This window comes from Mobula hypostoma, chromosome 8, assembly GCF_963921235.1.
Source record: "Mobula hypostoma chromosome 8, sMobHyp1.1, whole genome shotgun sequence".
Lineage (NCBI taxonomy): Eukaryota > Metazoa > Chordata > Chondrichthyes > Myliobatiformes > Myliobatidae > Mobula > Mobula hypostoma.
In genome coordinates, this window is record NC_086104.1 from 1,696,744 (window position 1) to 1,714,956 (window position 18,213).

General features: G+C 48.1%; 1 protein-coding gene across 1 annotated transcript in view; it reads left to right on the top strand.

The window, feature by feature from the left end:
• The window catches only part of LOC134350614 (adenylate cyclase type 8-like), a 140,079-nt gene that overhangs the window by 77,477 nt on the left and 44,389 nt on the right, over positions 1-18,213 (top strand). The window contains exons 12-14 of the mRNA XM_063056082.1: positions 731-891; positions 2,232-2,313; positions 9,429-9,587. Of these exons, the coding sequence (XP_062912152.1) occupies positions 731-891; positions 2,232-2,313; positions 9,429-9,587 (402 nt within the window). The remainder of the gene's footprint in view (positions 1-730; positions 892-2,231; positions 2,314-9,428; positions 9,588-18,213) is intronic.

Consider the following 18,213-nt stretch of genomic DNA (forward strand, 5'->3'; position numbering starts at 1 on the left):
GACTCCAACATCCGGCATGAAGAGCTCACAACAGCCACTTAAACTACACCAAGTACCATTGACACAGTAAGAAATAAGGAAACTTAACAAACATACACAGACAACTTACCCAGAGCCAACGCCTCTTCCGAGCCAAACCCTCCTTTAATCCAAAGCCTAACAACACCCCCCCTCACCATTGGCCTACTCCCAACAATGGCTGCTCTGCGGGTCCTTTCTTTACTTTTATTTAATCCTCTCTGTGCAGCATCCACTGCTGATTTGGATGCTGGAATGAAACCAAACGCTGTGAAGCTCTCTTGTCAATCGAGCGCCACTGACTTGCGAGTAACCTCCTTGCTGCACACTGCTCCTGCCACTGATTGGACTGTCAGAACATTCCCAAGCTGTGGAACTGCAATACCTAAATCTATAAGGGATGCAGACACAGTTGACACTTTTTAACCCTGTTTTTAACTAACATCATTTATCTTTTATTTTCATGTTTATTTTTATTTTCATGTTTGCCCTTTACCCCACTGTAAAGAACTTTGAACTACGTTGTCTGTATGAAGTTGTGTGCTTGTCCACACCTGGTAGCTGTGGGAGGGTCTGGTGGGTGTTGTACAGCTGTGTTCACCTCCACAAGAGCAAGGTGTCCATGCAAGGCTTGGTCACGAGGCAGTTCTGGGCTGCTGGGGATGATGTGGACAATGGAATGGCCCTAACCTGGACTTGTTTCTTCCTTCAGTTTTTTATGCTGGTTGGTGTGCCAACCATGGTCACTTGTGCTGTCTTTCTCCATCTGCATTCGGTTGTGAAGATGTTGTGTCTTGCACTGATCATGGCCAGCTACATCTACATTACTGAAGTCGCCCTGGATCATGCAGATCCACAAGTATCAGTGACCAGGTAATGACCCCAGCTTCCAGAAACATTGCCAGCAAACTGAGATTTTCAACATAGAACACAGAAACAGAAAACCTACAGCACAGTACAGCCTCTTCGACCCACAACGCTGTACCGAACATGTCCTTACTTTAGAAATTACCTCGGGTTACCCATAGCCCTCTATTTTTCTAAGCTCCATGTATCGATCCAAGAGTCTCTCAAAAGACCCTATCGTATCAACTTCCACCACCGTCGCCGGCAGCCCATTCCACACACTCACCACTCTCTGCATAAAAAAACTTACCCCTGATAGCTCCTCTGTATCTGCTTCCAAGCACCTTAAAACTGTGCCTTCTCATGTTAGCTATTTCAGCCCTGGGAAAAAGCCTCTGACTATCCACATGATCAATGCTTTTCATCATCTTATACACCTCTATCAGATCACATCTCAACCTCTGTCTGACCAGGGTCCTATACAGCTGCAACATTACCTCTCGGCTCCTAAACTCAATCTGACGGCTGATGAAAGCCAATGCACCGTATGCTTTCTTAACCACAGAGTCAAGCTGCGCAGCAGCTTTGAGTGTCCTATGGAATTGGACCCCAAGATCCTCTGATCGTCCACACTGCCAAGAGTCTTACCATTAATGCTATATTCTGCTATGATATTTGACCTACCAAAATGAACCACCTCACACTCATCTGGGTTGAACTCCATCTGCCACTTCTCAGCCTAGTTTTGCATCCTATCGCTGTCCCGTTGTAATCTCTGACAGCCCTCCACACTGTCCACAACACCTTTGTGTCATCAGCATACATTTTGTGGTGTGCACAGGTCTCCTCACGTGTAACCACTGATCAACTCTCTTGTCACTGCTCACCCAACTGGACGCATAGCCCCACTGGTTACCCAACTGTACATCCCATTGGTCACCCCCTTGGTCACAGGTCACTCCACTGGGCACACAACCCACTGGTCACTCCTCAGAACATGGATAAACTGTCCCAAGCCAGTGGTTGGTGAGTGGGTCATTGGCAGTGGGGGGAGGGGTCAGTGAGGGGGTTGTGATGGCCGGAAGAGCTTGTCTTGCCCTGGGAATGCTAGACCCTCTCCAGAGATCCACAACCACAGTTAGAGTTTAATTTCAGTTGTTGGAAATAAATCCATGAGACAATCCTCCTTGTCTCCCAGTGCCATCATGGAGGGGGCCCAATCTGTATGTCACTCCCTATCCCCCCATGTAACTGGTCACTTGAAGCACCATTACGGACAGGCAGGAACAGCTGACGTAGACACAGAAACCCACATTCTCATGTGATTCCCTGCTGAAGTGATCATTGTTTTGTTTCTGCCTTCACAGTGCCTACACCAGGTGGCATCAAGGGATCATTGTCGTGCTGATGCTAATGTTCGTCATAACTGTGTTTTACCACGGGCGACAGGTACACCACTCAATGCCTAGATATGGTGAATGGTAATACTGATGCATGTGGTGGTAGGTCTGCAAATGATACAGGGATTGTAGGAGTTCTCAACTTGGGAAAGGGCTGTAAAAGGACACAGCAGAGTATAAATCAATGACATATCCATAAGACCATGAGACGTAGGAGCAGAATTAGGCCATTCAGCTCATTGAGTCTGTGCTGGCATTCCATCAAGGCTGATTTACAGTGCCTATAAAAGTATTCACCCCCCCCCTTGGAAGTTTTCATGTTTTATTGTTTTACAACATTGAATTACAGTGGATTTAATTTGGCTGTTTTGATACTGATCAATAGAAAAGACCCTTTCGTGTCAAAGTGAAAACAAATTTCTACAAATGGGTCTAAATTTATTGCAGTTATTAAACACAAAATAATTGATTGCATAGTCGCCCCCTTCAAGTCAGTATTTAATAGATGCACCTTTGGCAGCAATTACAGCCTTGAGTCTGTGTGGATAGGTCTCTATCAGCTTTGCATATCTGGACACTGCAATTTTTCCCCATTCTTTACAAGACTGCTCAATCTCTGTCAGATGCATGGGGATCGTGAGTGAACAGCCCTTTTCAAGTCTAGCCACAGATTCTCAATTGGATGGAGGTCTGGACTCTGACTTGGCCACTCCAGGACATTAACTTTGTTTTTAAGCCATTCCTTTGTGGCTTTGGCTTTATGCTTCAGGTCATTGTCTCACTGGAAAACAAATCATCTCACAAGCTGCAGTTCTCTTGCAGACTGCATCAGCTTTTCCTCCAGGATTTCCCTGTATTTTGCCACATTCATTTTACCCTCTATCTTCACAAGCCTTCCAGGGTCTGCTGCAGTGAAGCATCCCCACAGCATGATGCAGCCACCACCATGCTTCACAATAGGGATGGTGTGTTTTTGATGATGTGCGGTATTCGGTATACGTCAAACATAGTGTTTAGTCTGATGGCCATAAAGCTCAGTTTTGGTTTCATCAGACCATAGAACTTTCTTCCAGCTGACTTTAGAGTCTCCTACATGCCTTCTGGCAAGCTCTAGCCAAGAACTCTTGTGAGTTTCTTTTTCAATAGTGGCTTTCTCTTTGCCACTCTTCCATAAAGCTGTGACTGAAACTTGTATCACCTCCAGAGTTGTCTTAGGTCTCTTGGTGGTCTCACTCACTAGCCCCCTTCTTGCAGGGTCACTCTGTTTTCGAGGACCGCCTTCTCTAGGCAGATTTACAGCTGTGCCGTATTCTTTCCATTTCTTGATGATTGACGTAACTGTACTCCAGAGGATAATCAGTGACTTGGAAATGTTCTTGTATCCATCTCCTGACTGGTGCCTTTCAATAATCTTTACGCAGCGCTCCTTGGAATGTTATTTTATCTTCAAGGTGTAGTTTTTGCCAGGAGACTAACTCACCAGTAGTTGGACCTTCCAGATATAGGTGTATTTTTACTACAATGAATTGAAACACCTTTACTGCTTCTTCTAAAACCAATCTGCTGCACCAGTGATGATTTGGTGTGTCATATTAAAGGGGGTGAATACTTATGCAATACTTATGTGTTTTATAATTGTAATTAATTTAGATCACTTTGTAGAGATCTGTTTTCACTTTGACACGAAAGTCTTTTTCTGTTGATCAGTGTCAAAAAAGCCAAATTAAATCCGCTGTGATTCAATGTTGTAAAACAATAAAATATGAAAACTTCCAAGGGGGTGAATACTTGTTATATGTTCTGTATTAACCCTCTCAACCCCATTCTCCTGCCTTCTCCCTGTAACCCTTGATGCCCTGACTAATCAAGAACCTGTCAACTTCTGCTTTACATATACTCAATGACTTGTCCTCCACAGCTGCCCGTGGCAATGAATTCCACAGATTCAGCATTCCCTGGCTAAAGAAATTCCTCCACATCACCGTTCGAAATGGAATTCACTCTATTCTGAGGCAGTGCCCTCTAGTCCTGGACTCTCCCACGATTAGAAACATCCTTTCCAGTTCTACTCTATCTCAACCTTTCAATATTTGGTGGATTTAAATGAGATTTCTACCCCCACCCCCAGTCTTCTAAATTCCAGTGAGTACAGGTCCAGAACAATCAAATGCTCCTCATCCATCTTCCTCTCACCCCAACGCTCCCCTCTCCACTGACACCCCCAACCTCCCCCCTCCCACCTATGATCCCAGCTCTCAAGCTTCCAGCCTTGAACTCCAGGCCGGGTCTTCATGTGCTGCTATTGTGACTCCCATCTCCCCTTCCCCCACCACTGCTCTGCAACCCCGTCTCCCTCACATTCCATCAGCTACTCCTGGGCCCTCGGAGGCTCCCTCTTCCTCTCACCCCAACCTTCCCCTCTCCACTGACACCACCAGCTTCTCTCCCCGTCGCCCCCTCTGATCCCACTTCTCATCCATGCCGGGTCTTTACCATCCCCTCCGACCTTCAACTCTCTGAGGCAGAGTGCTCTGTCCTCAGTAAGGGCCTCACCTTTGTCCCCCTTCACCCACACCTCAGTGAGTTCTGCGTTCGGCATGACGCGGAACTCCTCTTCCGCCGAATCTGTCTTCAAGCCTACCTCTTCGGCAAGGACTCTCCCACCCTCACCAATGACCCCTTCTCCCGTCTTCAACCCTCCTCCTCTTCATGGACACCCCGCTCTGGTTTTCTGCCTGCTCTGGATCTCTTTATTGCTAACTGCCGACGGGACATCAACCATCTCGACTTCACCGCACCTTGTTCCCATTCCAACCTCATTCCTTCGGAACGCTCTGCTCTCCACTCCCTCAGCACTAATCCTAACCTTACTATTAACCCCGCCGATAAGGGGGGTGCTGTTGTAGTCTGGCGTACTGACCTCTGCCTTGCCGAGGCACAGCGACAACTCATGGATACCTCCTCTTATCTACCCCTCGATCGTGACCCCACTAAGGAGAACCAGGGCATTGTCTCCCACACCATCACCGACTTTATCCGCTCAGGGGATCTCCCATCCACTGCTACCAACCTTATAGTTCCCACACCTCGCACTTCCTGTTTCTACCTCCTACCCAAGATCCACAAACCTACCTGTCCTGGCAGACCTATTGTCTCAGCTTGCTGCTGCCCCATCGAACTCGTTTCTGCATACCTCGACACTGGTAAATCCCCTCTTGTTCAATCCCTTCCCACCTATGTTCATGACACTTCTCACGCTCTTAAACTTTTCGATGATTTTAAGCTCCCTGGCCCCCACCACTTTATTTTCACCATGGATGTCCAGTCCCTATATACTTCCAGCCCCCATCAGGAAGGTCTCAAAGCTCTCCACTTCTTTTTGGATTCCAGACCTAATCAGTTCCCCTCTACCACCACTCTGCTCCGTCTAGTGGAATTAGTCCTTACTCTTAATAATTTCTCCTTTGGCTCCTCCCACTTCCTCCAAACTAAAGGTGCAGCCATGGGCACCCGTATAGGTCCTAGCTATGCCTGCCTTTTTGTTGGCTTTGTGGAACAATTCCTGTTCCAAGCCTATACTGGTATCCATCCCCCACTTTTCTTTCGCTACATCGACGACTGCATTGGCGCTGCTTCCTGCATGCATGCTGAGCTCGTTGACTTCATTAACTTTGCTTCCAACTTTCACCCTGCCCTCAAGTTTACATGGTTCATTTCTGACATCTCCCTCCCCTATCTTCTTTCTGTCTCTGTCTCTGGAGACAGCTTATCTACTGATGTCTACTATAAGCCTACGGACTCTCACAGCTACCTAGACTATTCCTCTTCTCACCCTGTCTCTTGCAAAAATGCCATCCCCTTCTCGCAATTCCTCCGTCTCCGCCGCATCTGCTCTCAGGATGAGGCTTTTCATTCCAGGACGAGGGAGATGTCCTCCTTTTTTAAAGAAAGGGGCTTCCCTTCCTCCACCATCAACTCTGCTTTCAACGCATCTCTCCCATTTCACGCACATCTGCTCTCACCCCATCCTCCCGCCACCCCACTAGGGATAGGGTTCCCCTTGTCCTCACCTACCACCCCACCAACCTCCGGGTCCAACATATTATCCTCTGTAACTTCCGCCACCTCCAACGGGATCCCACCACTAAGCACATCTTTCCCTCTCCCCTTCTCTCTGCTTTCCGAAGGGATCGCTCCCTACACGACTCCCTTGTCCACTTGTCCCACCCCATCCCTTCCCACCGATCTCCCTTCCGGCACTTATCCTTGTAAGCGGAACAAGTGCTACACATGCCCTTACACTTCCTCCCTCACCACCATTCAGGGCCCCCGAAAATCCTTCCCGGTGAGGCGACACTTCACCTGTGAGTCGGCTGGGATGATATGCTGCGTCCAGTGCTCCCGATGTGGCCTTCTATATATTGGCGAGATCCGACACAGACTGGGAGACCGCTTTGCTGAACACCTACACTCTGTCCACCAGGGAAAGCAGGATCTCCCAGTGGCCACACATTTTAATTCCACATCCCATTCCCATTCTGACATGTCTATCCACGGCCTCCTCTACTGTCAAGATGAAGCCACTCTCAGGTTGGAGGAACAATATCTTATATTCCGTCTGGGTAGCCTCCAACCTGATGGCATGAACATTGACATGTCTAACTTCCGTTAATGCCCCACCTCCCCTTCGTACCCCATCCGTTATTTATTTTTTTTATTATTAATTTTTTTTCTCTCTCTCCTTTTTCTCCCTCTGTACCTCTCACTATACCCCTTGCCCATCCTCTAGGCTTCCCCCCCTCCCTTTCTTTCTCCCTAGGCCTCCTGTCCCATGATCCTCTCGTATCCCTTTTGCCTATCACCTGTCCAGCTCTTGGCTCCATCCCTCCCCCTCCTGTCTTCTCCTATCATTTCGGATCTCCCCCTCCCCCTCCCCCTCCCACTTTCAAATCTTTTACTATCTCTTCTTTCAGTTAGTTCTGACGAAGGGTCTCGGCCTGAAACGTCGACTGTACCTTTTCCTATAGATGCTGCCTGGCCTGCTGCGTTCACCAGCAATTTTTATGTGTGTTGCTTGAAATCCCAGCACCTGCAGATTTCCTCGTGTTTGCTCCTCATACATTAACACATTTGTTCCTGACATTGTTCTCATGAGCCTCCTCTGGATCGAGAAATGTCAAATGGAGTCTGATGCGAGCCAGTGTTAGGTGATGCACCCTGGTAATTGCACAGTCCATGGCAGGAGTGAGCAGGGTTAATGTACAGATGGATCTTGACAACAGAGGTACCAGAACACAAGGGTGGTAAAGAAGGTCTTTGGCATTTGTTCATTTGTCTGGGCACTGAGCGTTAAAGTTGGAAATTTGTGAGTCAGTTCTATAAGACTTTGATCAGGCCACACTTCGAGTTCTTGTCACCCCACGACAGGAAGGATGAGGAAGCTGTGGAGAGGGTACAGAAGAAGTTTAACTGGATGCTGCCGGATTTGGAGGAGAGGTTGGGCAAACTTGAATGTCGGTACCTTTTCTCCATGATAGAAGTGTCAAGTAGTAGATCACATGCATTTAGGTGAGAGAGGGAAGGTTGAGGGATATGGGGGGCTGGGTCACAATTTTTATTTCCAGAGTTACAGGCCCCTGGAACATGCTGCAGGGCTGTTGGTGGAGGCTTTTAAGCAGCTGCTAGACAGGGAGATGGATGTGTACAGAATGGAAGGATAGGGATCATATGCATACAGCAGTGACTTTGTTTCATTTGGCATTGTGTTCACCACAGGCATGGCGGGCTGAAGAGACCATTCTATGCTGAACATCCAGCTCCTTGCAGTGTTCATTACATGTGAAGCAACCATGTTGTGTCCGGAATTCCACTGAATAAGGACCCCTACCTCAAAGTACACAAGCTGGTCATAGTCTCTTCCCAGGGCCTTGGGTACACAACCTGATCCTTGGCCTGGTCATAGTCTCTTCCCAGGGCCTTGGGTATACAACCTGATCCTTGGCCTGGTCATAGTCTCTTCCCAGGGCCTTTGGGTACACAACCTGGGCCTTGGTCTAGTCACAGTCCTATCCCAGGGCCTTTGGGTACACAGAGTGGGCCTTGGCTAGACTTGGCCTATCCTAGTGTCTTGGCCGAGTACACAAACAAGAGAAAATCTGCAGACGCTGGAAATCCAAGCAACACACACAAAATGTTGGAAGAACTCAGCAGGCCAGGCAGCATCCGTGAAAAAAGTCCAGTCAATGTTTTAGGCTGAAACCCTTCGGCAGGACTGGAGAAAAAAAGTTGAGGAATAGATTTGAAAGGTGGGGGAGGGGAGAGAGAAACACCAGGCGATAGGTGAAGCACGTGGTATCACCGCAGGGGAACAGTGAGAGAGTTTCACTGAATTCCTGGCAAAGTCTCTTCCGGGGATGCCTACCCTGAAGAAGTTTAAATCTTCCCTTCGAGATTCCCTTCTGTCTCACTGCTCCCTTGCAGTGATACCACGTGCTTCACCTATCGCCTGGCATTTCTCTCTCCCCCTCCCCACTTTCGAATGTACTCCTCAACTTTTTCTCCAGTCCTGCTGAAAAAACGTCAACTGTACTTTTTGCCTGGCCTGCTGAGTTACTCCAGCATTTTGTGTGCGATGTCTTAACCCTGGTCTCTGGCTCAGACCCTGAGCCTGGACTTGAGTTACCCTCATCTCTGGTACACAGCTTCTATTTTAGCAACAGTTATGCTGGTGTTTCTTAAACTTGTATTTATTTAGAGACCAATAAAATGGAACAGGCTCTTCACTGAGTGGCTTTGCTCTCAACAGCCCACCTACTTAACCATAGCCGAACGACAGGACAATTTACAATGAACCTAACTAACCTACTTAACTAACCTACTTAACTTACCAATTAACCTACTAACCGGTACATCTTTGGACTTACCAATTAACCTACTAACCCATTAACCGGTACGTCTTTGGACTGTGGGAGGAAATTGAAGGACCCAAAGGAAATCATACATTGTGGGTGGACGTACAAGCTCAACACAGATGACAGCTGAATTGAACCGCTAATTGCACTGCCCAAGCTGTAGTACAGCTGCACACAGTGGTATGATGCCATGGCATCCTGGGAGATTGAACTGGACCACTGACCAGCTGCCTTTCCCCCACGCGGCTGGCAGGTCGAGTCAACTGCACGACTGGACGTCCTATGGAGGCTGCTGGCCAAAAGGGAGATGGAGGAGATGGCGGAGTTACGGGAACACAATGAGAACCTGCTCAACAACATCCTGCCGAGCCACGTGGCACACCACTTCCTCAACCGGGAACCAGACAACGAGGTACTGATCCCCACACCACCCGTGGTCCAAGAGTGATACCTAACCTAGGAAGGCACTGAAGTGCTGATGATGCGATGGAGGGGTTGGGAGGGATGGAGGCTGTGGGCAGACACGATGGGATGGAATGGATGGCAGAGAGATGATGTGATGGAAACGTTGGGATGGAGACAACAGGATGGAGGGGATGGGACAGGGACAGGATGGAGAGGGTTGGACGGAGGGGGATGGGATGGAGACCATGAGAGAAAGTGGATGGCAGAGAGATGATGAGATAGAGTGAATGGTTTGGAATGATGGGAAGGAGGCAGTGAGTTGGAGGCTTGGGAGGGAGCTGGTGGGAAGGAGTTTATGAGATGTAGTTGATGTGACAGAGGCAGTAAGATGGTAGCGGTAGGACAGAGATGATGGGACAGTGAATGGTTTGGTAACGATGGGAAGGAGGCAGTGAGTCTGAGACAGTGGGATGTAATTGATGGGATGGAAATGGTGGGATGGAGGGGATGGGATGGAAAGGATGGGATGGATGGGATAGGATAGATGGGATGGAATGGAGACAGTGGGCTGGAGGGGATGGGATGGAGATAATGGGACAGAGGGGATTGGAGAGAGACAATGGGACATAGGGGTCGAGATGGAAATGGTAAGATGGAGGGAAGGAGATACTGATGGTGGGAGGGAGACATTGGGACAGAGGGGGTGTGGCATAGGGGATGGGATGGAGGGGATGCGATGGAGACGGTAGAATGGAGGAGATGGGAAGGGGGAATTGGAGGCTGATGATGGGATGCAGACAATGGGACGGAGAGGATGGGATGGAAGCTATTGGCGGGAGATGATGTGATGGCGGGGATTAGAGGGAGATGATGGGATGGAGGGGATCGGAGGGAAAGGAGGGGACGGGATGGAAATGGTAAGACAGAGGCATTGGGATGGTGATGGTGGGAGGGAGACTGTGGGACAGAGGAGGTGGGGCATAGGGTGTAGGACGGAGGGGATGGGACAGAGAGGTTAGGATGGAGTCTGTGGGACACAGTGGTTGGGAGGGAGATGATGGGACGGCAGGGATTAGAGTGAAATGATGAGATTGAGGGGATTGGAGGGAGACGGAACGGAGGGGACAAGATGGAAATGGTAACACGGAGGGGGCGGGATGGTGATGGTGGGAGGGACAGAGGGAGCTGGGGTGGAGTTGGTGGGACAGAGTGGATGGGATGGAGAAGGTGGGATGGATGGGATGGGACGAAGATGGTGGGATGGAGACATTGGGGTTGAGACAATGGGACAAAAGGGCTGGGATGGGGGGAATTGGATGGAGATGATGGGACAGGGGGATTGCATAGAAATGATGGGACAGAGGGGATTGGAGGGAGGTTATGTGGTGGAGGAGATTGGAAGGAAAGGAGGGAACAGAGACAATGGGATGGAGGGTATAGAACAGATACGATGGGACAGTGATGATAGGACAGAGGGGATTGCAGGGAGATGATGGGACGGGGGATTGCATAGAAATGATGGGACAGAGGGGATTGGAGGGAGGTGATGGGACGGAGGAGATTGGAAGGAAAGGAGGGAACAGACAATGGGATGGAGGGTATAGAACAGATACGATGGGACAGAGGGGATTGGAGGGAGATGACGGGACAGAGACAATGGGATGGAAGGTATAGAACACAGACGATGGGACGGTCATGATGGGACAAAGAGATTTGGAGGGAGATGATGGGTTGGAGGAGAACAAGGGAAAATATGCAGCGAAGGGGATGGAACAGAAGGAATGGGATGGAGAGGATGGGATTGGAGGGAGACAATAGGACAGAGGGAACAGGATGGAAATGCTGAGATGGAGGGGGTGGGATGGCGATGTTAGGAGGGAGATGGAGGGGATTGGAGGGAGATGATCGGTTGGAGGGGATCGGAGGGAAACTATGGGATGGAGTCTGTGGGACAGAGTGGTTGGGAGGGAGAAGATAGGACAGAGGGGATGGGACTCAGGGAATGGGGCAGAGGTGGCAGAGACGATGGGAACGAGTCATTGGGCTGAGGTGGATGGGATGGAGATGGTGGGATGAAGGGGACGGAACGAAGATGATGAAGCAGGGACAGGATGGAGATGGTGGGATGAAGGGGACGGAACGAAGATGATGAGGCAGGGACAGGATGGAGATGGTGAGACTTTGTGCGGGGGATGGGACGGAGACAGCTGGATGGACTGAAACGATGTGATGGAGACTATGGAGGGGAGGTGATGGGACAGACATTGGGATGGAAGGATGGGATGAAGACAGTTGGACGGAGGGATGGGGTGGAGAGTGGGACAGAGATGAGGGAACAGAGATGGCGGGACGGAGGGATGGGATGGAGGCAGTGGGACGGAGGGAATGGACAGAGACGGTGGGAAGGAGGGATGGGACGGAGACGGTGGGACGAAGGGAATGGAGGGAGACAGTGGATGGAGAGAGTGGGACGAAGGGATGGGACGGAGACAGTGGGATGGAGGGATGGGAGGGAGACAGCGGACGGAGACAGTGGGACGGAGACAGTGGGATGGAGGGATGGGACGGAGGGATGGAACAGAGACAGTGGGATGGAGGGATAGGAGGGAGACAGTGGGATGGAGGGATGGGACGGAGGGAATGGACGGAGACAGTGGGACAGAGACTGTGGGATGGAGGGATGGGACAGAGACAGTGGGATGAAGGGATGGGACGGAGACGGTGGGACGGAGGGATGGGACAGAGACAGTGGGACGGAGATGATGGGACGGATGCAAGGGGATGGATGGGATGGAGATGATGGAATGGTGGTGATGAGATAGAATTGATTGTTGGAGGTTGTAGCATGTGGGAGAAGGTGATGTGCTGGGGTTGATGTATATATTTAATGCAAAATTAAGTAAGGGATGGATAAGATCAAGTTAGGACTCTTGTTTCCACCGGTAAGTGAGGTAAGAACTGGGCGAGCAAGACAAACAAGATGCTGGAGGAACCTAAGGGACCCAATACATCGACTGTACTCTTTTCCATAGATTCTGCCAGGCCTGTTGAGTTCCTCAGCATTTTGTGTATGATGCTTGGATTGCCAGCATCTGCAGATTTTCTCTTGTTTGTGGTCAAGAACTGGGGAACATAGGCTCCAGACTGAGGAGAATAGAGTCAGGATGGAAATGAGGAGAAACTGCTTTTAGGTTATAAGACAATAGGAACAGAATTAGCCCATTTGGCCCATCAAGTCTGCTCTGCCATTTCATCAAGGCTGATCTATTTTTCCTCTCATCCCTAATCTCCTGCTTTCTCCCCGTGTCCCTTCATGCCCTATCCAATCAAGAATCTAACAAACTCTGCCTTAAATATATGTAAAGACTAGGCCTCCACAGGCACCTGAAGCAACAAATTCCACAGATTCACGCTAAAGCAATTCCTCCTCGTCGCCATTCTAGAAGGATTCTGAGGCTGTGTCCTCTGGCCCGAGACTCCCTCACCATAATAAACATCCTCTCCAAATCCACTCTATCCAGGACTTTCAACATTCATTGGTTTCAATGAGACGCCCCTCATTTTTCTGGATTCCAGTGGGTACAGGCCCAGAGCTGTCAAACACTCCTCAGATGATAGGCCTCTCAATCCCAGAACCATTTTTGTGAACCTTCTTTGAAACCTCTCCAATGTCAGCACATCCTTTCATAGAAAAGGAGCCTAAAACTGCTCACAATACTCTGAGTGAGGCCTCATCAGTGCTTCATAAAGTCTCAACATTACATCCTTGCTTTTATACTCTAGTCCTCTTGAAATGAAAGCTAACATTGCATTTATCTTCCTCACCACAGACTCAACCTGCAAATTAACCTTTTCCCTGCACGAAAACTCCCAAGTACAATTGAACCTCAGATATTTGAATTTCCTCACCATTTAAAAGATAGTATATGCTTTTATTTCTTCTAACAAAATGCTTCCTGGCCTCTTTATTGCTCTTTCTCCTAATCTGTCTACATCCTTCTGTAGAATTTCTGAATTCTGAACACTACCTGCCCTTCCACTACTTCAGAAAGATCAATCAGGGTAGGTCTTACATCTTCACCATTCACCTTCATAAATTACAGTATTCAGTACAGAAGATGGGATGTTATATTGAAGTTGTATATGACATTGGTGAGGCTTAATTTGGAGTATTGAGTACAGTTTTTGGTCACCTACCTGCAGGAAAGATGTAAATAAGGTTGAAGGAGTACAGAGAAAATTCACAAGGATGTTGCCGGGACTGGAGGACCTGAGATATAATGAAAGATTGAATAGTTTAGGACTTTATTTCTTGGAAGGTAAAAGGCCTTCTGAAAATCTAAGTACACAATATCCACTGATCCTTCTTTATCTATACCGCTTCTTCTTTCATCAAACAACTCCAACAGATTTGTTAGGCAAGATTTTCCATTCAGGAAACTATGCTTACTTCAGCCTATTTTATCATGTTCCTCCAAGTACCCCAAACCACATCCTTTAACACTTGACTCCTAACCACTGAGGTCAGACAAACTGGCCTATAATTTCCTTCCTTCTGCCTCTCTCCATTTTTGAAGAGTGGAGTGACCATGCCAGAATTCATTGGTTCTTGAAACATCATTTCTAATGCCTCCACAATCTCTTCAGCCAACTCTTTCAGAAACCTGGGGTATAGACCATCCAGTCCAGGTGACTTACCTACCTTCATAACTTTCCCTTTCCCAAGAACTTCTCCCTAATAATGGCAACCACTCACTTCTTCCCCTGGGACACTCTTGAACTTCAGGCATACAGCTGGTGTCTTCCATATTGATGCAAGATATTTATTCAGTTCATCCACCATTTCCTTGTCCCTCATTGTTACCAGCACTCCAGCATTATTTCCCAGCAGTCTGATATCAACTCTCTGCTCTCTTTTACACTTTATCATTCTGAAGAATCTTCTGTCTTACCTTCGCAATTCCATCGTTTCCTTCTTTATGACATTTTTAGTTGCCTTCTGTTGGTTTTTAAAAGTTTACCAATCCTCCAACTTCCCATTAATTTTTGGTTTCTTTGGCCTTCATGTTGTCTTTCATTGCTGCAACATCCTACCTTTAATGATGACACAAAGGTTGGGGGTGTTGTGGATAGTGTGGATGGCTGTCAGAGGTTACAACTGGACATTGATAGGATGCAAAACTGGGCTGAGAGGTGGCAGATGGTGTTCAACCCAGATAAGTGTGAAGTGGTTCATTTTGGTAGGTCAAATATGATGGCAGAATATAGTATTAATGGTAAGACTCTTGGCACTGTAGAGGATCGGAGGGATCTTGGGGTCTGAGTCCATAGGACACGCAAAGCTACTGTGCAGGTTGACTCTGTGGTTAAGAAAGCATACAGTGTATTGGCCTTCATCAGTTGTGGAATTGAATTTATTAGGAGCCGAGAGGTAATGTTGCAGGTAATGTTGGTCAAAGAACACTGAGGCTGTCTACAAGAAGGGTCAGAGCCGTCTCTATTTCCTGAGGAGACTGAGGTCCTTTAACATCTACCGGACAATGCTGAGGATATTCTATGAGTCTGTGGTGGCCAGTGCTAACATGTTTGCTATTGTGTGCTGGGGCAGCAGGCTGAGGGTAGCAGACACTAACAGAATCAACAAACTCATTCGTAAGGCCAGTGATGTTGTGCGGATGGAACTGGACTCTCTCACGGTGGTGTCTGAAAAGAGGATGCTGTCCAAGTTGCATGCCATAGAAACCATAGAAACCATAGAAACTACAGCACAGAAACAGGCCTTTTGGCCCTTCTTGGCTGTGCCGAACCATTTTCTGCCTAGTTCCACTGACTTGCACACGGACCATATCCCTCCATACACCTCCCATCCATGTATCTGTCCAATTTATTCTTAAATGTTAAAAAAGAACCCGCATTTACCACCTCGCCTCGGCACCTCACCTGTAAACAGCGACATTTTAAATATTTCAGCCAGGGCCCCTGCAATTTCAACACTAGTTTCCTTCAAGGTCCAAGGGAACACCCTGTCAGGTCCAGGGGATTTATCCACTTTAATTTTCCTCAAGACAGCAAGGACCTCCTCCTTTTCAATCTGTACAGTTTCCATGCTCTCACTACTTGTTTCCCTTAATTCCATAGACTTCATGCCAGTTTCCTTAGTAAATACAGACGCAAAAAACCTATTTAAGATCTCCCCCATTTCCTTTGGTTCCGCACATAGCCGACCACTCTGATCTTCAACAGGACTAATTTTATCCCTTACAATCCTTTTGCTCTTAATATACCTGTAAAAGCTCTTTGGATTATCCTTCACTTTGACTGCCAAGGCAACCTCATGTCTTCTTTTGGCCCTCCTGATTTCTTCCTTAAGTATTTTCTTGCACTTCTTATACTCTTCAAGCACCTTATTTACTCCCTGCTTCCTATACACGTCATACAACTCCCTCTTCTTCTTTATCAGAGTTGCAATATCCCTTGAGAACCAAGGTTCCTTATTCCTATTCACCTTGCCTTTAATCCTGACAGGAACATACAAATTCTGCACTCTCAAAATTTCTGCTTTGAAGGTTTCCCACCTACCGACCACATCCATGCTAGAGAACAACCTGTCCCAATCCACGCTTTTTAGATCCTTTCTCATTTCTTCAAATTTGGCCGCCTTCTAGTTAAGAAGCTCAACCCTAGGACCAGATCTATCCTTGTCCACGATCAAGTTGAAACTAATGGTGTTATGATCACTGGAACCAAAGTGCTCCCCTACACAGACTTCTGTCACTTGTCCTAACTCGTTTTCTAACAGGAGATCCAATATTGCATCCCCTCTAGTTGGTCCCTCTATATATTGATTTAGAAAACTTTCCTGAACGCATTTTACAAACTCTAAACCATCTAGACCCCTAACAGTACGGGAGACCCAATCAATATATGGAAAATTAAAATCCCCTACCACCACAACTTTATGTTTCCTGCAGTTGCCTGCTATCTCTCTGCAGATTTGCACTTCCAATTCTCTTTGACTATTGGGTGGTCTGTAATACAATCCCACTAATGTGGCCATACCTTTCCTGTTTCTCAGCTCCACCCATAAGGACTCAGTAGACAAGCCCTCTAATCTGTCCTGCCTGAGCACTGCTGTAATATTTTCCCTAACAAGCAATGCCACTCCCCCACCTTTCATTCCTCTGCCTCGATCACATCTGAAACATCAGAACCCTGGAATAATAAGCTGCCAGTCCTGCCCCTCCTGTAGCCAAGTTTCACTAATTGCTACAACGTCATAATTCCACGTGTCAATCCACGCCCTCAACTCATCCGCCTTCCCTGCAATACTCCTAGCATTGAAATATATTCACCTCAGAAGATTTTTACCACCACTCACAACCTTTCTATTAGTGAATTTGCTTGAACTTTTAACATCATTTATTTTCACCCCAGCCACACTGTCAGCTCTGGCACTTTGGTTCCCATCCCCCTGCAAATCCAGTTTAAAGCCCCCCCAATAGCACTAACAAACCTCCCTGAAAGGATATTGGTCCCCCTGTAGTTCAAGTGTAACCTGTTTCTCTTGTACAGGTCCCACCTACCCCAGAAGAGGTCCCAATGATCCTGAAATCTGAAACCCTGCCCCCTACACCAGTTCCTCAGCCACTTGTTCATCCTCCAGAGCATCCTATTCCTACCCTCACTGGCACGTAGCACAGGTAGCAATCCTGAGATTACCACCCTCGAGGTCCTGTTTTTCAACTTCCTACCAAGCTCTCTATACTCACTGTCCAGGACCTCTTCACTCTTCCTTGCTACGTCATTGGTACCGATGTGCACCACGACATCTGGCTGATCACCCTCCCACTTCAGAATGTCATGCAATCGATCAGAGACATCCTTGACCCTGGCACCCGGGAGGCAACAAACCATCCTGGATTCTCTGTCACAACCACAGAACCTCCTATCTGCACCTCTAACTATCGAGTCCCCTATCACTACCACTCTCCTCTTTTCCCCCCTCCCTTCTGCACTACAGAACCAGACTCAGTGCCAGAGATCCGGCTACTGCAGCTTGTCCCAGGTAAGTCATCCCCCCCAACAGTATCCAATGCGGTATACTTGTTGAGGGGAATGGCCACAGGGGAACCCTGCTCTGCCTGCCCTTTCCTCTTCCCTCGCCTGACAATGACCCAATTTCCTGTCTTCTGCTCCTTTGGTGTAACTACCTCCCTGTAGCTACTATCTATAATCTCCTCATTCTCCCGAATGATCAGCAGGTCATCCAGCTCCTGCTCCAGTTCCCTAACGCGGTTTGTTAGGAGCTGCAGCTGGATGCACTTCTTGCAGGTGTCGTTGTCAGGGACACCGGAGGGCTCCCTGACTTCCCACATCCTGCAAGAGGAGCATTCCAACATCCTGCCTAGCATTTTCACTGCACTAAACAATCTGAACAAAAAAAAAACTTACCAGAACCTTCCCTGGCCTCTACCTGTTCTCGCCGAAGCCTGTTTGAGCCAAGGCCACCCCACTCTGATTCAGTCCACTCTGACGATGGCCGCTACAGTGATGGCCGCTGTATATGGTGGTCTGCTTTTAAACCTTGGCGCGCTACGTCACATGCCTGCGCAGTGCAGACCCTTCTCCCCGAG